We start from the raw sequence: 18,351 nt of genomic DNA on the forward strand, positions 1-18,351 counted from the left end.
GCAGATGAGTTGGAGACTTCTTTCAGACAACAGAGATATTGCTACAAGGTATTTAGCGCCACTCTCTAATGCATGGCTCAAATAACTGACAGGCTTCCTTGGTTTTACCTAGCTGGAGTGGAGAGGTGTTTAGGGACCCACACAGAGGATGCAAAATTATAGACAACAGAAGAAGCCAGTAGCCCACCAGCTGGCAAAGCCCTGGCACACGTGGGAAAAGCCCAGCCTGCCAGGCAGGGAGGCACTAGAGCAGTGACTGGCACGTACCAGATGGGTTCCCAGGTTTTTCACTCACTGAATAGGAGCTGTGACTGCTCTCTCTCCTACCTGGTTGGAACTCCATGCCCAACAGCCACTTTTGGGCTAAACTTAAAGTCTACCTCATGAGCTCTAAATAAGTATCAATAGTCTAAAATCCTGCCTCCAAAAGAAACACAAGACCTTAACCTGCCCGGTTTACATTTATAGTAACACGTGACACTTCTCAAGAAAGGGCCCTAGGGCTACATGTCTTGATAGTCCTGTGTTTATGTGCATCATCTAATCCAAGCCAGTCCATCATCTAATCCAAGCCAGTCAGAAGCTGAGTTTATGACTTTCCCTCAGACAGAATCTCACAATTTCAAGACATTACCACATCCACAGTCTTATTTGTTTCTCAGAGAAATCCTAAAGGAAGGGAAATGTCCTTCCCATTTTACAGAGCAGGAAACTGAGGCACACTGTACGTAGCCTAGCTTGTTGAAGTAGACAGCAACTTCCTTGGACAGCAACTTCCTTGGAAGGCACAGAACAACAGGCTGTAAGTTTAACGGATATGAAAGTTTGGGTTGAGTTGGCAGAATCTTGGAATACTGAAGAGGAATATCAGGGTTAAGAATGTGGGTGATGAACTTTGGGAATGGGAAGAAAAATGCTACATATATCCTGATACTGATAGTGGGGACAGGGGTGCGTGGCAACTTCACTCACCAGCTCTCCATCCTATCCATTCATCAAAGCCAGCCAAACCTCATAGATGCGGACAGCCACTTTCACTACCCAGCATGGGGAGGAAAAAACAAAAAACAACCAAACTCACACGATGAGGCTTTCTATGGTCCATAACTCAGTACAATACTATGACGAGGCAGGTTGGGTGTGTGTGTTGGGAGGGAGGCTGTGGTGTGTATGCAATGTAGATGTATGTCATCTGCATGCATGTGCAGAAACCAGAGACAGTATCTTCCTTCATCTAGCTTTCTTTTTTCACTCAAAGACTGGCATTTGGCCGCCCCCTCCTCCCAGGTTTTCTTGTCTTTATTGCCCAATGCTGGTGTCACAGGCACACGTAGGCACACTATGCCTAGTTTTCGTATTGGTTTTCATTTGGGTGCTGGTTGATCTGCACAATTTGCTTGGTTGGGGTGCACTCTTAGCCACTGAACCATCTCTCCTGACCCACAATGTTAAGCAGAGCTTAGCCACATTTTTTTTAAATCAGTGAAGGCAATGACGATCACAACGGTCACATAACTTATCAAGCAGGAAGGTAGTAAGTAAAGCTGCCTGGGTTTTGAACTGAATCTCACCCCAGCTGCCTTATTCTTTTGAACACATTTAACCCGTGTTCCTTCATTCCACGGCCCGAATGTAAGCTCCCTGAGAGCAGATAGCATGCCTGAGCTTCCTCTGGAATCCCTGGCCATTCCTGCAGGAAAATCAGGCAACTACCACCAACAAGGTGAGCTCTCCGTTAAGCTCCCTACATTTAAGAGCTGCTGGGTAGGAATAGTACATGATTACAACGAGGAAGATTTGGACACCATGATTATTAGGCTTTGTGCTGCATATAATTAAAACAAGAGTGAACATGAGATATATAATTTCTTGTCGCTCTGGCTTAATCAAGCACTCATTACCATGTCTGATTTGGTGTTATATGAAAAGGACTGCTTAGTAAGCATTTCCTGTGAGGAGGCTAAGCAAATACAAAACAGAAACCAGAAAGAGTTTTGAAAGGACAGGAATAAAGCCACCAAGCACACAGAAGGACAGTTTCCAGCAAGCTGTGTTACTCCACTTGAGAGCATGGAACTTCTAAGGCACAGCGTTCTGGAGTATGGATATTTAAGAACAGAAAGAGAAGAAGGCACAGTGCTAACCAGGATCTGGTACCATCATTCCTTACATAAAGAGGACAGATGTACTGTGCTACTGGTTGGAACAGAAACCAAAGATGGGTGCACTTTTTTAATGGGTACGCTGGGCATAAAAAGGTGTTCAGAGACCTCTTCAGAATGTCAATCATCTGTCATCTTCACTGACAGGCAAACATAATAGGTACAAAAGCAACCAATAACTTAGCATGCTCAGTCCCATCACATTTGCTCTCCCAACACATGTTGCCTTGCACAAGTAAAGGTATCAAGCAAACTCAGTGCAATTAGAATCTTTGATGAATGTTTACGCTGAATTTTTTTCATAAAAGGTAAATAATAATGGTGAGTGTATATCTATCATGTCTTATTGTCAAAGCTTCTATTAAAATCTGTTGAACAGTCTCAAGTGCCTGAGAGACAGGGCATCTGATTTCCTTTATAAGTAAAGTGCCATGGTCCAGGGGATCAACCAACATCCAGCAAGAAGTGCAAACACCAGGTGGTGGTACCTACATTTGCATCCTCGTGGCTGTGGCCATTCGTCTCCACCAAGTCCTTGGTGCCTTTTAACTGCAACATTTAAAGGAAAACAACAACAAAGAATAAGCAACCATATTCAGTAGGCATACAACATCCTGTTAACTCTGATGCATCTGAGGCTGCATTTTATCAAACTTTCCAGGACAGACAGATGGAACACAGATTATAGTGAGTCTTATTGAAACCCGTTTGTGGCCAATATTTTATAAAGCCTGAGGGCTGGCATAAATAAATAAATAAATAAATAAATGGGATCTTGGTCATTACTTCTTAAGCAAGATTAGAAAACAATTCTATAGACATAAGACATAAAATTGGCTCTTCAGAATACTAAATGGTTTCATTTCCTGGTGGGATTGCCATTAATTTAAATCCTGCGGTATTTGCAAGTTCCTGTCAACTAATGGACGTTATGCTAACGATCACTGGGGAGTGACAGGCTTGCAGCCCCAGAACATGCTGCAGTATTGCTGTGCACGTTGTGAGGGCAGGGCTGGATGACTGATACGGCGTAACAGAAAGACAGCTCGAGTCTTTCGAGAGAAGAACCAGGAAGATTTAAAAATAAAATTCTTTTGAAAATGAGATTTTTAACAGCACCCAGACCTGCTCTAGAGTAACAGGTTATGGGAGATTTCAGGAAACCTTTAGAGTTGGCATTCATCCCATCCTGACTCATAGTAGGCCTGTGGTGACAGAGGGCAAAGGACCAGGAAGAGCTGGCCTGGCACCTGGGCCACCTTTCTTCCCAGCGTGTGATGCTCAGGCAGCGATGCCAGTACCTTTCTTTCTGCCCAGTAGAAAACATTCATGGTGGGAAAGGACTCAATAAAGATTGGAAGAAAATAAAAATCATATATACCTCTGTGCTTGATTCAGAACATTGCTTCTCTGTGACTATTTGTGCATATTAAAATTAAAGAATCACAAGGTTTTCAGGGATGCCTTCAGCTTTTGTAAGAAAGCCGTGTCAAGAGAGAGGTTTTGCTAAAGGCATGGCGACAGGAGGGTTTGAGGGTGAAGCAGCGGACTATGAATCTAAGGCTGTTTGGCTCATTGTCACGTTAATGTTTACCCAATTAACCGCAATAAAAACTTGTCCCCTCTTTCTTAAGGATACATCAATGGTTGGATGCTTCACAATTCAAGGGCATGGGGACAATGTAGGATATGCACAGACCACAGTACATCATTTACCAGAGCATACAAGGAGAATTTGTACATATTATCCTTTCTTGGCTAAACATTTCTTATTATGGAATTATTCTTCCTCTTCAGTCCCCTTTCTGCTCATCTCCCTCTGTCTGGTAACTTTGTGTGCATGAGTGCGTGTTTGTGCATGTTTGTGCATGTTTGTGCATGCGTGCGTGTATGTGTGTGTGTGTGTGTTTAGCTCAGGAGGTTTTGTTCTTCCTCAGCAGAAATAAAAGACTATTTTCACAAGGCCACTGTGACCTCATGTTTACCAGCACACACACAACAGGTGCTGTCCTGCCTGTTGAATGTGTTCCAGTGTCCCCAGTACACAGTGTGGCCATTGTGACAGCACACTTGCCTCTTCCTACTTCCTGCACCCAGGGGGTTCCTGCAGTGGAGGCTCCTGGCCCTACTGCTTTGCCCTGCAAGCTGCTGCCTATGCCTTTGGCCTGGTGCTCCCCTCCTGGAGATGGACATCTTTCCAGGCCTGGGAGACAGGGGTTAGGGAACATCCCTTAAGTGTAGGATGCTCTCTTCACTGCCATGAGGACAAGGGCAAGAGTCTGTGGAACGGGTGGGGCTAGGAAGCTGTAAGTCACGGGACAGAGCTGACTAGCACAGAGGTGACCGTGTCCCTCCCTACAGGGGTAAAGCCTGAGAATCTACCCTCAAGATCTGGACTTGTCAGGATTCCCAGCCGAGACAGTTGCTTTTAATAGCAGAATTCCAGTGAGGACATATGTTTCCCTGTGTGGTGTGGTATGGTGTGGTGTGGTGTGTGTGTGTGTGTGTGTGTGTGTGTGTGTGTGTGTGTTTGTGAAGGCCATTTATCCATGATGGCATGAAAAAGACCTTCTCACTTACAGTGACTCTACACAAATCCTAGGCATGTGAGTAGGTATGTGGGAGAGACTGCATTGGGAAAGGGCAATGCTGCCCAGACAGAGAAGTAACATGTCCACCGCATCCTGCTGCCTTCTGCATGGCTGGTTGGGACGGCAGGGCAGGGGTCTGCAAGCTAACTCTGAGTAAAGAGAATAGTGCAGATACCTCTGGCTGCTGTGTATCCCTAGTCTCCTTGGGCTCAGATACTCCTGGTGCCTTTGCACGGAAAAAGCCATTCGTGTCACATTACCACTGCAGATGGAAAAGCCCCCCCTTCCCCCAGTTATACTTTATAGGTCTTTTCAATTTTGGTTGTTGCCAGTTATTTTCAGTCTCTTCCCCCCCCCCCCTTTAAAGTAATGGAAAGTGAAGTGTGATGCTCTACCAATGGCTGGGCATGTGCTTTGCTTTTTAAATACAGCCCAGCAAGCCCCGCTTAATACGTTCTGCACAACTCCTCTCTTTTGGTTAAGTGGGTTTAACTTTTAAATCAGAATATAGTCTTTGATTCATCTAGAAAAATGAGAAATACATGACAACCATTCCAGTAAATGCTCTGTAAAACACAAAAACAAGCTCCCCAACCCAAAATGACAAAAACAAAAACCCTGAAACAACAGAAAACCACAGAGACCACTGCGGTCTCAAAGTTCTGTCTGTGAGGTCCCGGTCAGACATAGACTTTGCTTTAATAATGTCACAGGGAGGGTGACAGTGCCATTAGACATCCTAGGAAGGCTGCCACTGTGGACTTCATTAGCCACAGTTTTCAGGTCCAACTATCATAGCCTCTGTGTTATCGAACCTGCATGAATACAGTTGTGTTTATAAAACCTTTTCCTCCAAATCCAGGAATGTTTATGCACTAACTACAACCCCCTTCCCCTCACAGGTGTTTCTACTTTCAGTGAAGACTAACTAAATATATTTTTAAAATTCCAAGTCAGTCATGAAGTGACTGAGTAACAGGTGACTGAAACCTTTTTCCTGTAGATCAAGCTGGCCTTGAACTCAGAGATCTGCCTGCCTCCTAGTGCTGGGATTAAAGGCATGTGCCACCACCACCAGGCTAAAACACTTCTTGTATAAGTATTTATATGGCATAAATAAAGTTATTATAAGTGTATTTGAGTGGAAATTTTAAAACAATCTATATTTTGGCTAAAGAGGGTTGGGCTTGCTGTCTGTCTGACACACCTTATTAGCCTTCATCCCATGTTGCCTGAAAACCAAGGCCAGATATGGGGAATGGCTTCCAGGGTGTGCAGGCTTCTTCAGCAGGGACAATGGGGCTTGGGTTTCACTCTGCTGACCCATCTTTTGCTTCCGTGACAATACTTCCCCATGCATTGACCAACAACAGGCTCTGCTTCCCTATCAGAGCCGGAAGGAAGCCATCAGCTTCCCAGACTGCAAATGGAAATTCTGTGGCTCACCAGGAACAGATAAGTGGCCTGACACACAAGAAAATACACTTTTAACGTCTCTCTCCATCAGCCCCCTTTTAGTCACGAGTGTGTAAAGGCATCGTAGATTATGCTAAACTCATTTCCCTTGCGCTTTGACCGAAGAGAAACAAGGGGCTTATTTTGGAACATGGCTTCCCTGCCAATAGTTTAAAATGCTATCAAAAATCATTTGTCTTCTGGAAGAAACAATACCAGAACTTGGGTGAGCTGGGATCATCACAGGAGATACGAGGGCTCGGGGCAGAGAGGTTGAGAATGCCATCACAAATGCTACTACAGGGCAGAACTGCAAGGCGGACTAGCCTCCTGCAGGTTCCCTTGAGCCCGTGTGTGTGTGTGTGTGTGTGTGTGTGTGTGTGTGTGTGTGTGTGTGTGTGACAGTGTGTGTCTGCAGTGTCTCGAAGATCTGAACAGATGCTACTACAGGGCAGAACTGCAAGGCGGACTAGCCTCCTGCAGGTTCCCTTGAGCCCCGTGTGTGTGTGTGTGTGTGTGGGGGGGGGGGGTATGTATGTGTGTGTGTGTGTGTTGTGTGTGTGTGTGAGTGTGACAGTGTGTGTCTGCAGTGTCTCGAAGATCCGAACAGATACTCCTCACTTACTTGTTCCTGGAGGACTTTCAGCAATGCTTGGGTGTGAGACTGCTCCTCCTTCGCCTGCTCCAGTTCAGACTTCTTGTTGTTCAGCTCCTCCTGGATGGCCAGCAATTGCTGCAAAAAAAATCAGTGGATAGTTAGTGTAATGGGGTTGGGGCAAAGCTCAGCTGAATGTAAGGCGATCAAAATATCCTCCAAACAGTAAGGGTTTTATTTGTTTGTTTTTAAGCACAAAGCTTCATCTAGACTCCAGCTAACTTTTGTAAACTAGATTGGCCTCAAACTTAGACATCTGCCTGCTTCTGCCTTCCTTTCTGAGTGATGGGATTAAAGGCGTGTGCCACCATCACCTGGACACCAGCTAACTTTCTGTGACAGGTTCCCCCACAAACAGTAAGGAGCATTGCAGTTTTGGACACATAAGAGGCTGTATATATAATGTTATTTATTATCTGTGAAGACACCATTATATCCTTCTGACCAATGAGTATCTGTAAAAAATCACAGAATCATGTTTATAAAACAAACTGACTCATGAAGAATAAGGGGCTGGAGAGATGGCTCAGATGTTAAGACCTAGGTTTGGTTTCCAGGACCCTCAGGGCAGGAAGTTAACAGAAACTGCAGTTCCAGGGAATCCAATGTTCTTTCCTGGCTTCTATGAGTGTCTGCACGCACACACACACACACACACACACACACACACACACACACACACACATACACACACACAGAGAGAGAGAGAGACAGAGAGAGAGAGAGAGAGAAGAGAGAGAGAGAGAAGAGAGAGAGAGAGAGAATAACACTTCTTCTAAAAAAGAAACTAAAAATTAAAACACAGCCTACCCTCTCAGGTTTACTTGATTTCCATACCATACAGCCATTTCCCCATGTGGCAAGGGCCACAAAAGCCCTTTCTACTTTCTCTGTTGTGACTGAGATGTTTTATTGAATCAGCAGGACGGAAGCCCAACTGCAATCCATAGATCAGCTGAGAAAACTGCTGATACAAGCTGTCAAAACACTAAGCTACGGCCTACACCACAGTTTTCAAGCAGGGCCACTGAAGGGATTTTGTAAGCTTCCAGCTTTCCTTGCCCTATCCGTTGTAGCTCAAATGGAGGCTTATCCCGTCTGCCCAAGGCCCAGGACCACCCTGCACTGACTCTTCCAGGTTAATGCGACACAGGCTAGGGAATACATTCAAGAGCTACAGATCAGACCCTGGAAACAGCGATGTCTAGTCAAAGCCTCTTGACGACAAAGGACCAGTTTGAAAACACAGAAGAGCATATTTTCCTGCTGTGGTACATGACTAATGCCCCTCTAGGGATGTGAAGGCGTAGTGTGTTCCTGCAGTGAAGGGGCTGACTCCAGCATCAGGCCACAGATCAGCTGGCCAGTAGCTAATCACAGAGTTCAAGGGAACCCTCATGCTGGATTTTCCAAGCTTATGAACAGGACTCAGGACTGCACTGAATCTTCAATACCACCGGGTTTAGTGGAGCTGGGCATAGGAAGTGCTCACAAAAACTAAATAACAAACTGAAACAAAAACTATGCATATCACCCCAACACACACACACAGACACACTCAAAGACACGCACACACAGACACACTCAGGACACACTCACACACTCAGAGACATGCACACTCACACACAGACACACGAACACACACACAGACACACACACTCACACACAGACACACACACTCACACACAGACACACACACTCACACAGACACACACACTCACACAGACACACACACTCACACAGACACACACACTCACACAGACACACACACTCACACAGACACACACACTCACACAGACACACACACTCACACAGACACACACTCACACAGACACACATTCACACACACATTTTTAAAAATATTTCAAATCCAATTTTTAATCCAAGCGAGCAAAATGAAGAAGAAATTGCTTTTAAAGGAAGAGTTCTGTATTTCTGCTCACTGCATTTTATCCACTGAGGTCATCTGTGTACACTGTCTGCACTGGGAAGGTGCACAAACCCTGGACATGGAGGAGTACATAGTAACGCACCACTCAACAAGACAGGCCAGGTTACAGAGGAATGTTTCATTTGGCCACATGCACAGGAGAGGATGTGGACACTGTCTCCACAGGAACTAGTCTGTGATCTGTTGCTAGTCTTGCTTGTTAACTTTCTGCTGAATCTGCAATGGGCACATACTGTTTTAGTAATTCAAGGGGGAAAAAAGTCAAATGAACTTAAGATTGGGAAAAGACTTGGATATGACTTTTAAGTGTTACTATCAACATTAAATAAATGAGAAGCCTGGTAGAACCTTCCATCTCATCTGCATGTTCACACACATGCACACACACAGAGACACATACAGATACCTGGTAGAACCTTCAATCTCATCTGTACACACATACACCCACCCACCTCCTACACACATACCCCATCTCATCTGTATACACACACACACACACACACACACACACACACACACACACCCTTCCCCTGACCTCCAATTAAGGCCTCCATATGATCTCATTCTTGCAAGGAATTGTACTTTTAAACAAAATTCCTTTTATTTTTCCAGAGCTGAGGACCGAACCCAGGGCCTTGCACTTACTAGGCAAGCCCTCTACCACTGAGCTAAATCCTCAATCCCTTTCAGGCCTATTCCCTTTTCTTCTCATGTAGATGATCACTATAATGCTTATAACATCTAGACTTTTATTTGAACTTTTTTTTTTCTGAAACACATACATTGCTGATGTTTTGCATGTGTTTTTCTGGATTATTGTCAAGTTTCTACATTTTCAATTATGATTTACATTTTTTGGATCCACCCACGTTAACATTTTTGTATTGCATCTACAGGGTACATGGAAACAACTTACCCAGTCTGCCCTCCCAATGGAGAATCAGGACCACCAGTTTCCCTAGTCTGCACAAGACCACAGTGGAGTGTACTAGTGCAGACACTCATTTAGCCACGGAACTTCTAGGTCAAAGGCATGCCTTAGAGCTAGTATGTGGAAGCTGACCCACAGGATTTCTGTGCAGAAGCACTTGCCATTCCCACACACAGAAAAAAACACTTCTCATTTTTTTTTGTCAGTAATAGGATCTACAGGTTCTTTATTGTAGCAATCGAGTAAACTCCCGAGTGGCTGTGTATTATTTGTCATGGGCATGGTCATGTCAAGGACCCCATTGTCTCAGATCCATGGGAATGGTAAAGCCTTCCCAAATTGAGGCTCTGAGGGATGGCAAAATATTCTATGGGTCTCTGTGTAGATGCTGACAGTGTGTGCAGAACATATCCACGAACATTGGATGTTTACAGCCTGAAGCCTGTTCCCATACAGGCCTCTCCTCCTCCCTGTTCAACTGTATAGGATAACCCTGCCTCCTTGTTCAGCTGTGTCGTATAATTCCACCCCCCTTGTTCAGCTGTATAGAATAACCCCACCCCCTTGTTCAGCTGAATAGAATAACCCCACCCCCTTTTCAGCTGAATAGAATAACCCCACCCCCTTTTCAGCTGAATAGAATAACCCCACCCCCTTTTCAGCTGAATAGAATAACCCCACCCCCTTGTTCAGCTGAATAGAACAATCCCACCCCCCTTGTTCAGCTGTACATAATAAAGACATCGAGCTTTCTGGGAGGTGCTGCAGCTTCTCCACCCGAGAGCCTAATTCACATGATTCCCAGCTTTTCTGTGTGTTCCTGTGTTTATCTTTTCTTTATTCACTCCCTGTTCCAGTCAGGTCAGTCCCTGAAGCCACTTAGGAGAGAGCCCTTCAGTTTTAAAAATGCCCATTTTCTATTCCCCTCGCCAGATGTTCCCAAGTTCTGAGTTTTATTACATTTCTTAAAAGGACAGTCAAGGACAAGTGGGTCTTCATTCCTCCTATATGCCAATAATGCCTGAGGAGTATTAAAAATACAGCTTTCTGGGACCTACTGGAGCCCGATTAACTCCAGTGACTACAGGTGGGAACCAGGCGTTGGTTACTTTCCTACGTCTCTGCAGATAACACGAATGAGTAGCTGGGACAGGAATCACTATTACCTTCAATGCTCCTTTACTCCTCTCTGACCGCAATGTGATTCCAGTCCCTAGCACTGCATTCCAATTGCTCTGATGTTGCCAGCCTCTTTCCTTCTCTCCACATGCTCTCTGCAGCGACCCTATTTGTGCCCATGGCTTTAGCTTGCATACTATGGATGCTGGCGTTTTACAAATTTACAAAGCTGGCCCGTTAGGCTCTTTCTTTCCATATGCACAGGCCTCATAGCTAAGTATGTTTCAAACTGTGCCTGTTAACACATATCCTGTCCACCTGTCAACCACCCCTCTCCTCCTCCACAGGTATCCTCCTTACAACCCTGTCCGCTCTGCTATTTACCCTAGCCTTGTTCTCACTGATGCCCCCAGGTCCTGTCTGCATTCTGCCTGTTCCTCTGACATCCATTCTGCAACCCCACAAGAATTAAAAGGCTCCCTAGATTAAAGATACTGTATATTCTTTGGCCTCTGAATCACTGTCCAGGGCAATTCAACACAATTAAATACAATAGCGTTGTGTCTTGGCTAGGGTTTCTCCTGCTCTGATGAAACACCACGATCAAAAAACAACTTGGAGAGGAAAGGGCTTATTAGACTTACACTTCTACACCACTGTTCACCACTGAAGGATGTCAGGACAGAACTCTAACAGTGCAGGAACCTGGAGGCAGGAGCTAGTACAGAGACCACAGAGGAGTGCTGCTCACTGGTTTGCTCAGCCTGAGTTCTTATAAAAGCCAGGACTACCAGCCCAGGGATGGCACCGCCCATCAATCACTAATTAAGAAAATTCCTTACAACTGGATCATATGGAGGCATTTTCTCACCTGAGTTTCTCTCCCTTCAGATAGCTCTAGCTTGTGTCAAGTTGGCATAGGGCTCTAGTACACCTTGAGTTCTTCTTGGAGACATCTTTCAGCCATCAAAATATCATGAGTTGGTCTTCCTTCTCTATGTCCAAAGCACTTGCCTCTGTGTCTGTCCATGTTTATATCCATGTCCTCAACTAGATGAGTTCTGTCAATGCTAAGTCAGCAACTCAGCTCATCCAGTATACAGTAGCTAGTAAATTAGTAATGAATGGAAGGATGAATGAGTGCTTGTTCTAATTCTTCTATTCAATTCAACTATGACTCCACAAAGAGAAGCAACAAAAACTATCCAACGGTCCCTCACAGGGTAATGTATTGCTCTTGGCATAAAATTATGGCTCCATTTGACATATTTGATTCATTACTCTGGCAGTTCTAGCTATCCTTAATCTGAAGGATAGTTCCTGAAAGGTTAAATAATTCCAATCAATGGATTTATAATTATGTTATTTATTCCCTATGTCCCACTCTCCCCCAAGGAAACTTCCGCTGGAGGAAAAATAAATCCAGTGCCCTTATAGTGTTTTGTTACAAAAGTAACACTTTCTTTGGTTTACGAAGTATAAACTCGAGAAACTAGTATTTATGTATTCAAAAACAGTGGTGAGTCAAACTGCTACCCTTCATTTGACCAGGCACCCTATAAAACAGGGAGATAGTTTACAACTAGACAATTTAAGTCAGCTTTTCTGGCCCTTTGCATTGAAATTTATGAGACTGGGTGATATTCTTTCTGGTTTGAATTTTTAAGTACCAACATGCCTCAATTACAGACGTTCACAGGCAGCTAGAACTTAATCAGAAGTGTCTCCCGCTTGGATTGGCTGACTGCAGCACAATTTTAATTTAACATTTGAGAGTATGGCATTAAACAGATGCACTATTACATTCTTGGGTGGTTACAACTGAGCGTGTTCCAATTAGACAATTATCCATATGCCAATCAAGTGGAAACACTCTGGCGGACAACAAGCAGGTAAATAAATGCTGCACCTGACATGGCTTGATATTTCTAGGCCATGGATTTAATAAGATCATTTGTAATGCTCTTTGGGGATGGAGGCTTTGGTGTATAATGGGTCTTCCTTTCTAACCAATTCAAACGGCATTACAAATGTTATTTGGAGCCCTAGAATAAGTGAGGTCGCATTTCCATTTCAGGGATTTTTTTTCCTTTAACAGAGGAGAGAATCATAGGCACATGGAAGTCATGTACCTGAGGCCTTGCTGTCTGAGAAAGACCTACTACTTGCACAATTTTCTTACCTCAAACTGCAATTTCTACCTTGGCAACCATGGTGCACCATCAATTTTAAATGGAAATCAGAACATGCCAAACGTAGAATCCACCTAGCAACGGCCTGAACTTAGGCATTCATCATTCCCTCTTAGGAACGAGCCTGAGGGAGACGTTATTGTAAGCACTTCTATGATCTGTATGGTGGGCTGAGTTTTCCTTTCAAAACTGCAAAGCCTTCCTTGTGTTTGTCTTTCCTAAATCTTGTAATTTTGCAGCCAGAATAACGAATAATGTTAGCAGATGATATAAGGCTAGAGTCCATGGGGTCACATATGACAGGGTATGTGACATGTATGGAGCACACCAACACCACTGGCTTGAAAATGGTCACGTGCAGTGCCGAGAGCTCAGGACTCACTGGCAGCCTTCAGAGTGTCTGGGGGATAGAGGTGATGGATGTCATAAAATGGAGAAGACCTTGAAATACAATGCTGATTTTGTGCTTTCCATGGTGGCAGGAGTGAACATCCTTTCTAAAAGTTAAGTGGACCTCATGATACCAGGTGGATCTAGTGAGAGTGACTCAGTGCCTCGTGTGTCCCTGTCTCCCTCCCTCTTGTCCTTGGTTCAGGCTACCACCTGAAGCTTAGCTCTACATTCATACCTAAAACATTCTGTTAGTACCTATTCTTCAGCCAACCCTGAGCTTCCTACTGGGGTAGATAACATGGAGGATACAGAAAACAATAACAACAACAACAGGGACTCCAGCTTCAAAATGCCGGGTCAAGAGGATGTTAATATAAACACAGTAACTAAATTGGGGCAACACAATGTACTCTAATAATGACTATGGCCAGTGTACTTTACAGAGAGGTTGAGGATTCCATGTCAGTAGAACAGGCTCAGGGACTTGCCTTTAAACCACTTGTTCCCCTAGAACAAAGCCACTCAGTCTTTGAATCCATGGAATGTCACTAACTGAAACTCAACACGATCAGTGATATTTGACTCAGCTTTAATAAAATTATTCTACCTTCACAAATTTGCTATAAATCAGATGCTCTCGTCAGTGGGGCATGCCCTGAAGGCCAGTAGAATATCAGTTAAGGAAGTGAGGTCAGGGATTTCCTGGAGGAATATCCACCCTGGACCGTGGTGGGTATGACTGAATGATCCACAGAAGAAGCACTTCGAATGGCTGTGCGCATCCAGCCTTGCTGTGTTGATGTGCCTTGTCTCCAATCCAGTTTCTTCAATTATTTCAGCCTGCAACACAACTGTATATGGGGTCAGCTCTGTCAGCATGTTGACCAGCTCTAGCCTTGAAATTCGAGCACACATTCCTTAACTCTGTCCTTCTAGTGTGACATTTCACCTGGACACACCTATTGGGGCCCTAGGGAAGTACTCCCTCTTTGTTCTGCTTTGGCTAGTACTGGCACTGAGCCTCTTGAGGAATGTCAACCTCATGCCCTGCAGGTGGGGGTGGGGAGGTGGGGGGGTGGGGGAGCTCGGGTCATGTGAGCATGTTTTACCCTATGCCTGAAAATCCCGAGCCAGGATCCAACTGGGAGGAAAAGTTGAGATGTAGAATTCAAGCACATATGCTCACAACCCGAGAGCTAAGGCTATAACCTAAACACAAGCATGTGGAGTTGTGTACCTGACAAAGGAGGAAAATGTGGCTCAAGGGAAAGATCAGCATTTATAACCCAGTACCTGCAAAACAGGGGGAGATGGAACTAGCTGGAATTCTCTCATTGCAAGAGGCAATAAGACTACCGAAGATCTATTCTAGTTGGAAATGTCATCTGTTCCCACCTGGGGATGAAAATGCACTTCAATTTACATCAGGTTGAGGGGAACCAAGCTGGTGGCCCTGGTATCAATCCTGGTCCCTCCCTTCCTCTGCCTCTGGCAGGGTGACCCCTGGGGGAGGGACATCTGGAGAGAAGGCCTCATTCCGATGACTGATAACGGGAATGCTGGATCTTAGAAATGAAATTGTGTTCAGGGCTAATATCCTATTACACCAGGCTATACATATTTAATTCCTTGGGTCTTTCCTCATAAATCAATTCCTCCAGGCTCTTAATCTCGTCAATATCTTTCCTGATATTGAATTTTAAATGCCATTCTCATTGCTAGGCAGAAAGGCTATCTCTTGTTGATGGGAATAGGCTTCCTTTACAGCCCAGGGATGCCTGAAGCACGGCCCTAACCTCTGACCCTCCTGTTAAGATCCTAATGCCAGAGCTGAATGGCCAGGTGCATGCCCTCTGGGGATCAGCCCCTGAGGGATTATGATAGTAAACCCGGAGGCAAGTCTGTTGGTACCCTGGCTGCTTCAGACAGCTAGGAAGATCAGTGAGAAAGCAGAAGTAGGTTCGGGTTCTCATGGGGTTGGTTCTGAAACACAAAGCACCTTGTTTTCCCCAAAGACAGTCTGCTGGAGGGGTCCCATTCCCTAAGTCCCAGAAAGGGCATGAACTGAAAGATGTTTGTGAACATCCAAGGGAGAGATTTTCCAAGATGTTTGGGTCAGGAGAAGTGAGAAGAGCCTGCAGACAATGGTACCTCTGAGCTGAAGCCGTCCAGATTCTCTAGGGTTGGCCTTTAATAAAATAAGATTTCCCCTGCTATAGAGAGGTGTGTTTGTTTATGTGTGAGGTGGATCCAAGAATCCTTGAACAAAACAAAATTTCCTAAGGGTGGCATAATTTTTTTTATAAGACTGCTAGAGCCATGGGGAGGAATGGGAAAGCATAGGAAGCGGCTAAGATGCAAGGCCTGGGGGTTAGACTTGCAGGAAGTAGAGATAGGGTCTCTACCTCCAAGTGGTTAGACTGAGGTACAGGAGTACAATATAGCAATACTGAAATTTTAGACAATAACTGAAGTAACCAAAGGTCCATTCATTATCACAGCATACAAGCAAATCTGTGCAAAATCAGCAACAAACTACTCCTTCACAAAATCTATTGATCTAATGCTGAAGGATTTTTTTTCCAGTGGAAATTTAATGAGACATAGTCAGTCTTCAGACTAAGATTCCACTCTTCCACAAAGATACTTGCATGTCTGATGTAGCCATCTTCCAGCCCCTCCCCAGTCTATCTTCACACACAGAAGGACTCTTCTACACATCTTTTAAAAAATATCCATTTATCAGTTTTATATGTGTATGTGTGCCTGTTTGAGTTTATGTGGGTGACGTGTAGTTGAACCATGCAGAAGCTCCAAAAGGATGCCAGATCACCTGGTTGGAATTACAAGTGGTTATGAGTCACTATGGGGGTGCCAGGAACTGAACCCAGAGAACATTAAGCACTCTTAACTGCCCAGCTGTTTTTCCAGTCCCAACACACATTTGTTTTTGACCCAGAATCATGTATACTTGCTTTTACAGTACACACATTTTGCATTTCAAAAATAGATTCAAAATAAACATTGACAGTACACTTACTACATAGCCTGAGCCACACTGAATCACCCAACAGGACAACTTCAAGAATCTTTGTTTAAAATCTAAAAGTGAGGCAGAGAGCCATGAAGTCCTGCCTGTTGTTGTTTTCCAAATGGGAGGTACACATTTCAGTTCTCATGCTGAACACTCACATCAAATGTTTACTATTTTAAAAATTGCAGTGTGTTCTTTTTAAACTCTTCTCTTTAGAACTAGGAGACAAGTCAGCATGTTGCATCCATGACATAATTAGTAGTCACCTAACACTGTGCTTTCGCCTTTGTTTGGCTTCATGGCAATATGCTTTTATTTAGGAGATAATGATTTGCACACTTTTATTTAGTGCCAAAGAGGATCTACGTTCAAACTGGTGGGTTTATTAATGATAGAGTTAGTTGCTGTGTTTCTCTGTTCCTTGTACTATATCATGTTTTTGTAGACATGAATATAGCTGAATTTCACCACAAGACAACCTCGAGCCTGTATATATTTCTTCGCCATTACTATTACACTTTAGTTTAATGATTATCACAGAAAAGAATGCCATTTAGGGAGGCAAAGGCTTGCTAGGTGTCTACTCATAGTGTGCACAGGTACTTCCTACTAGAGGCATCTGTCACCTAAGAGAGGTAAACATCGACCTTGGATTGTCAGCTGGAAGCTGGTACGAACTGTTTTATCTGATGTTTTAAAAGACAATTCCATTTACTTGAATATGCCCTGGGAAGAGACTGTGGGGGAAGACATAACTTCTGGAATTCATGTAACCCACTGGAGTTATTTGTCATGATATCCTATGTTCCTATGAGGCAACTTTATTCTGAAAGGAAATACAGCTCAGGGTTGGCATAAGGGCAAATATGCAACACACCACGACTTCAGAGGGATGTGCTGTGCAGCCTCGAGCAAGCCACTCTGCATCTCTGATCTCCCTGCTTTGCTTGCCATTTCTCCATCAAAAGTGCCTCATGAGGACTGAGGCAGCATTGCATAGAAACATAGCAATTAATTTCTTCAACCCTGAGCAGAGGGGAAGAGAGATGCGAAAGTAGTTGAGAAGGCTTCAAAACCTATTTTCTCATGTTTGGATGCTTTTTCTTCATAGATCATTTGCAGAATCATCTCAGCTTCCTGTTTTTCATGTTCTTCAGAAGTTAAGTAAACAGTATTTACCCGTGGGATATTATGAGACTAAGGTACACCCTCTAAGTAATGCGAGGTTCCTTGAAGGGCCAAAGGAACTGAGTTAAATAAAGTACTGTCATTATCCTCTTTGTAAAACTGGCAGCAGTAAGACCCAGTCGGGTCAAGTAGCTTTTAACAAACATGAGTGGGCGGTACTGGGGATTGCAGATTGGTACTCAGAAGAAAGGGCTGTTGTCTGCCCCACCCTAGCCGTGCTAGTAGTCTCCCTTCTGCTGAGCTTCCAAGCACAGAAGGCCAACCCGACATGAATTAACACCATTCATGTATTTCACAAGAGAAGGTGTCAGATGCCCAGCTGAAGTAGGGATGGATAGCTCCTTCCTCTCTGTTGCCTGCGCTGGCAATTCCTCCACAAATGCTAATCCAATTTGCTGACATTCATTTATTCTTACCACTTTCCCCCTGCAGTTTTGTGAGCTGGTTATCACCCTAACCTCTGGACACATGTACAGAGATTTAAGATATTAACCTGCTTTCCAGCCAGATTGGCCATTTACTTCAGTCAGATGAGGACAGGATGGAACAGATGGGTCTTGCAACGGGCCGCAAAGGTCAAGAGAGACGTTCTCCTTTGTAGTACTCCTAACTCAGTCATGGTGAGAGAGGCGGGCTGGAATACCCTGCATGGGTGACTTGAGGAAAAACTGCTGAGGTCT

General features: G+C 44.3%; 1 protein-coding gene across 3 annotated transcripts in view; it reads right to left on the reverse strand.

Moving 5' to 3' along the window:
- The window catches only part of Enox1 (ecto-NOX disulfide-thiol exchanger 1), a 261,615-nt gene that overhangs the window by 44,642 nt on the left and 198,622 nt on the right, over nt 1-18,351 (reverse strand). For all 3 annotated transcript variants that reach the window (XM_051195352.1, XM_051195351.1, XM_051195350.1), the window contains exons 11-12: nt 6,834-6,941; nt 2,655-2,711 (exon numbers count right to left, since the gene is read on the reverse strand). In XM_051195352.1, the coding sequence (XP_051051309.1) occupies nt 2,655-2,711; nt 6,834-6,941 (165 nt within the window). The remainder of the gene's footprint in view (nt 1-2,654; nt 2,712-6,833; nt 6,942-18,351) is intronic.

The sequence above is a fragment of the Phodopus roborovskii genome, unplaced genomic scaffold (genome assembly GCF_943737965.1).
Source record: "Phodopus roborovskii unplaced genomic scaffold, PHOROB, whole genome shotgun sequence".
NCBI classification, from domain to species: domain Eukaryota; kingdom Metazoa; phylum Chordata; class Mammalia; order Rodentia; family Cricetidae; genus Phodopus; species Phodopus roborovskii.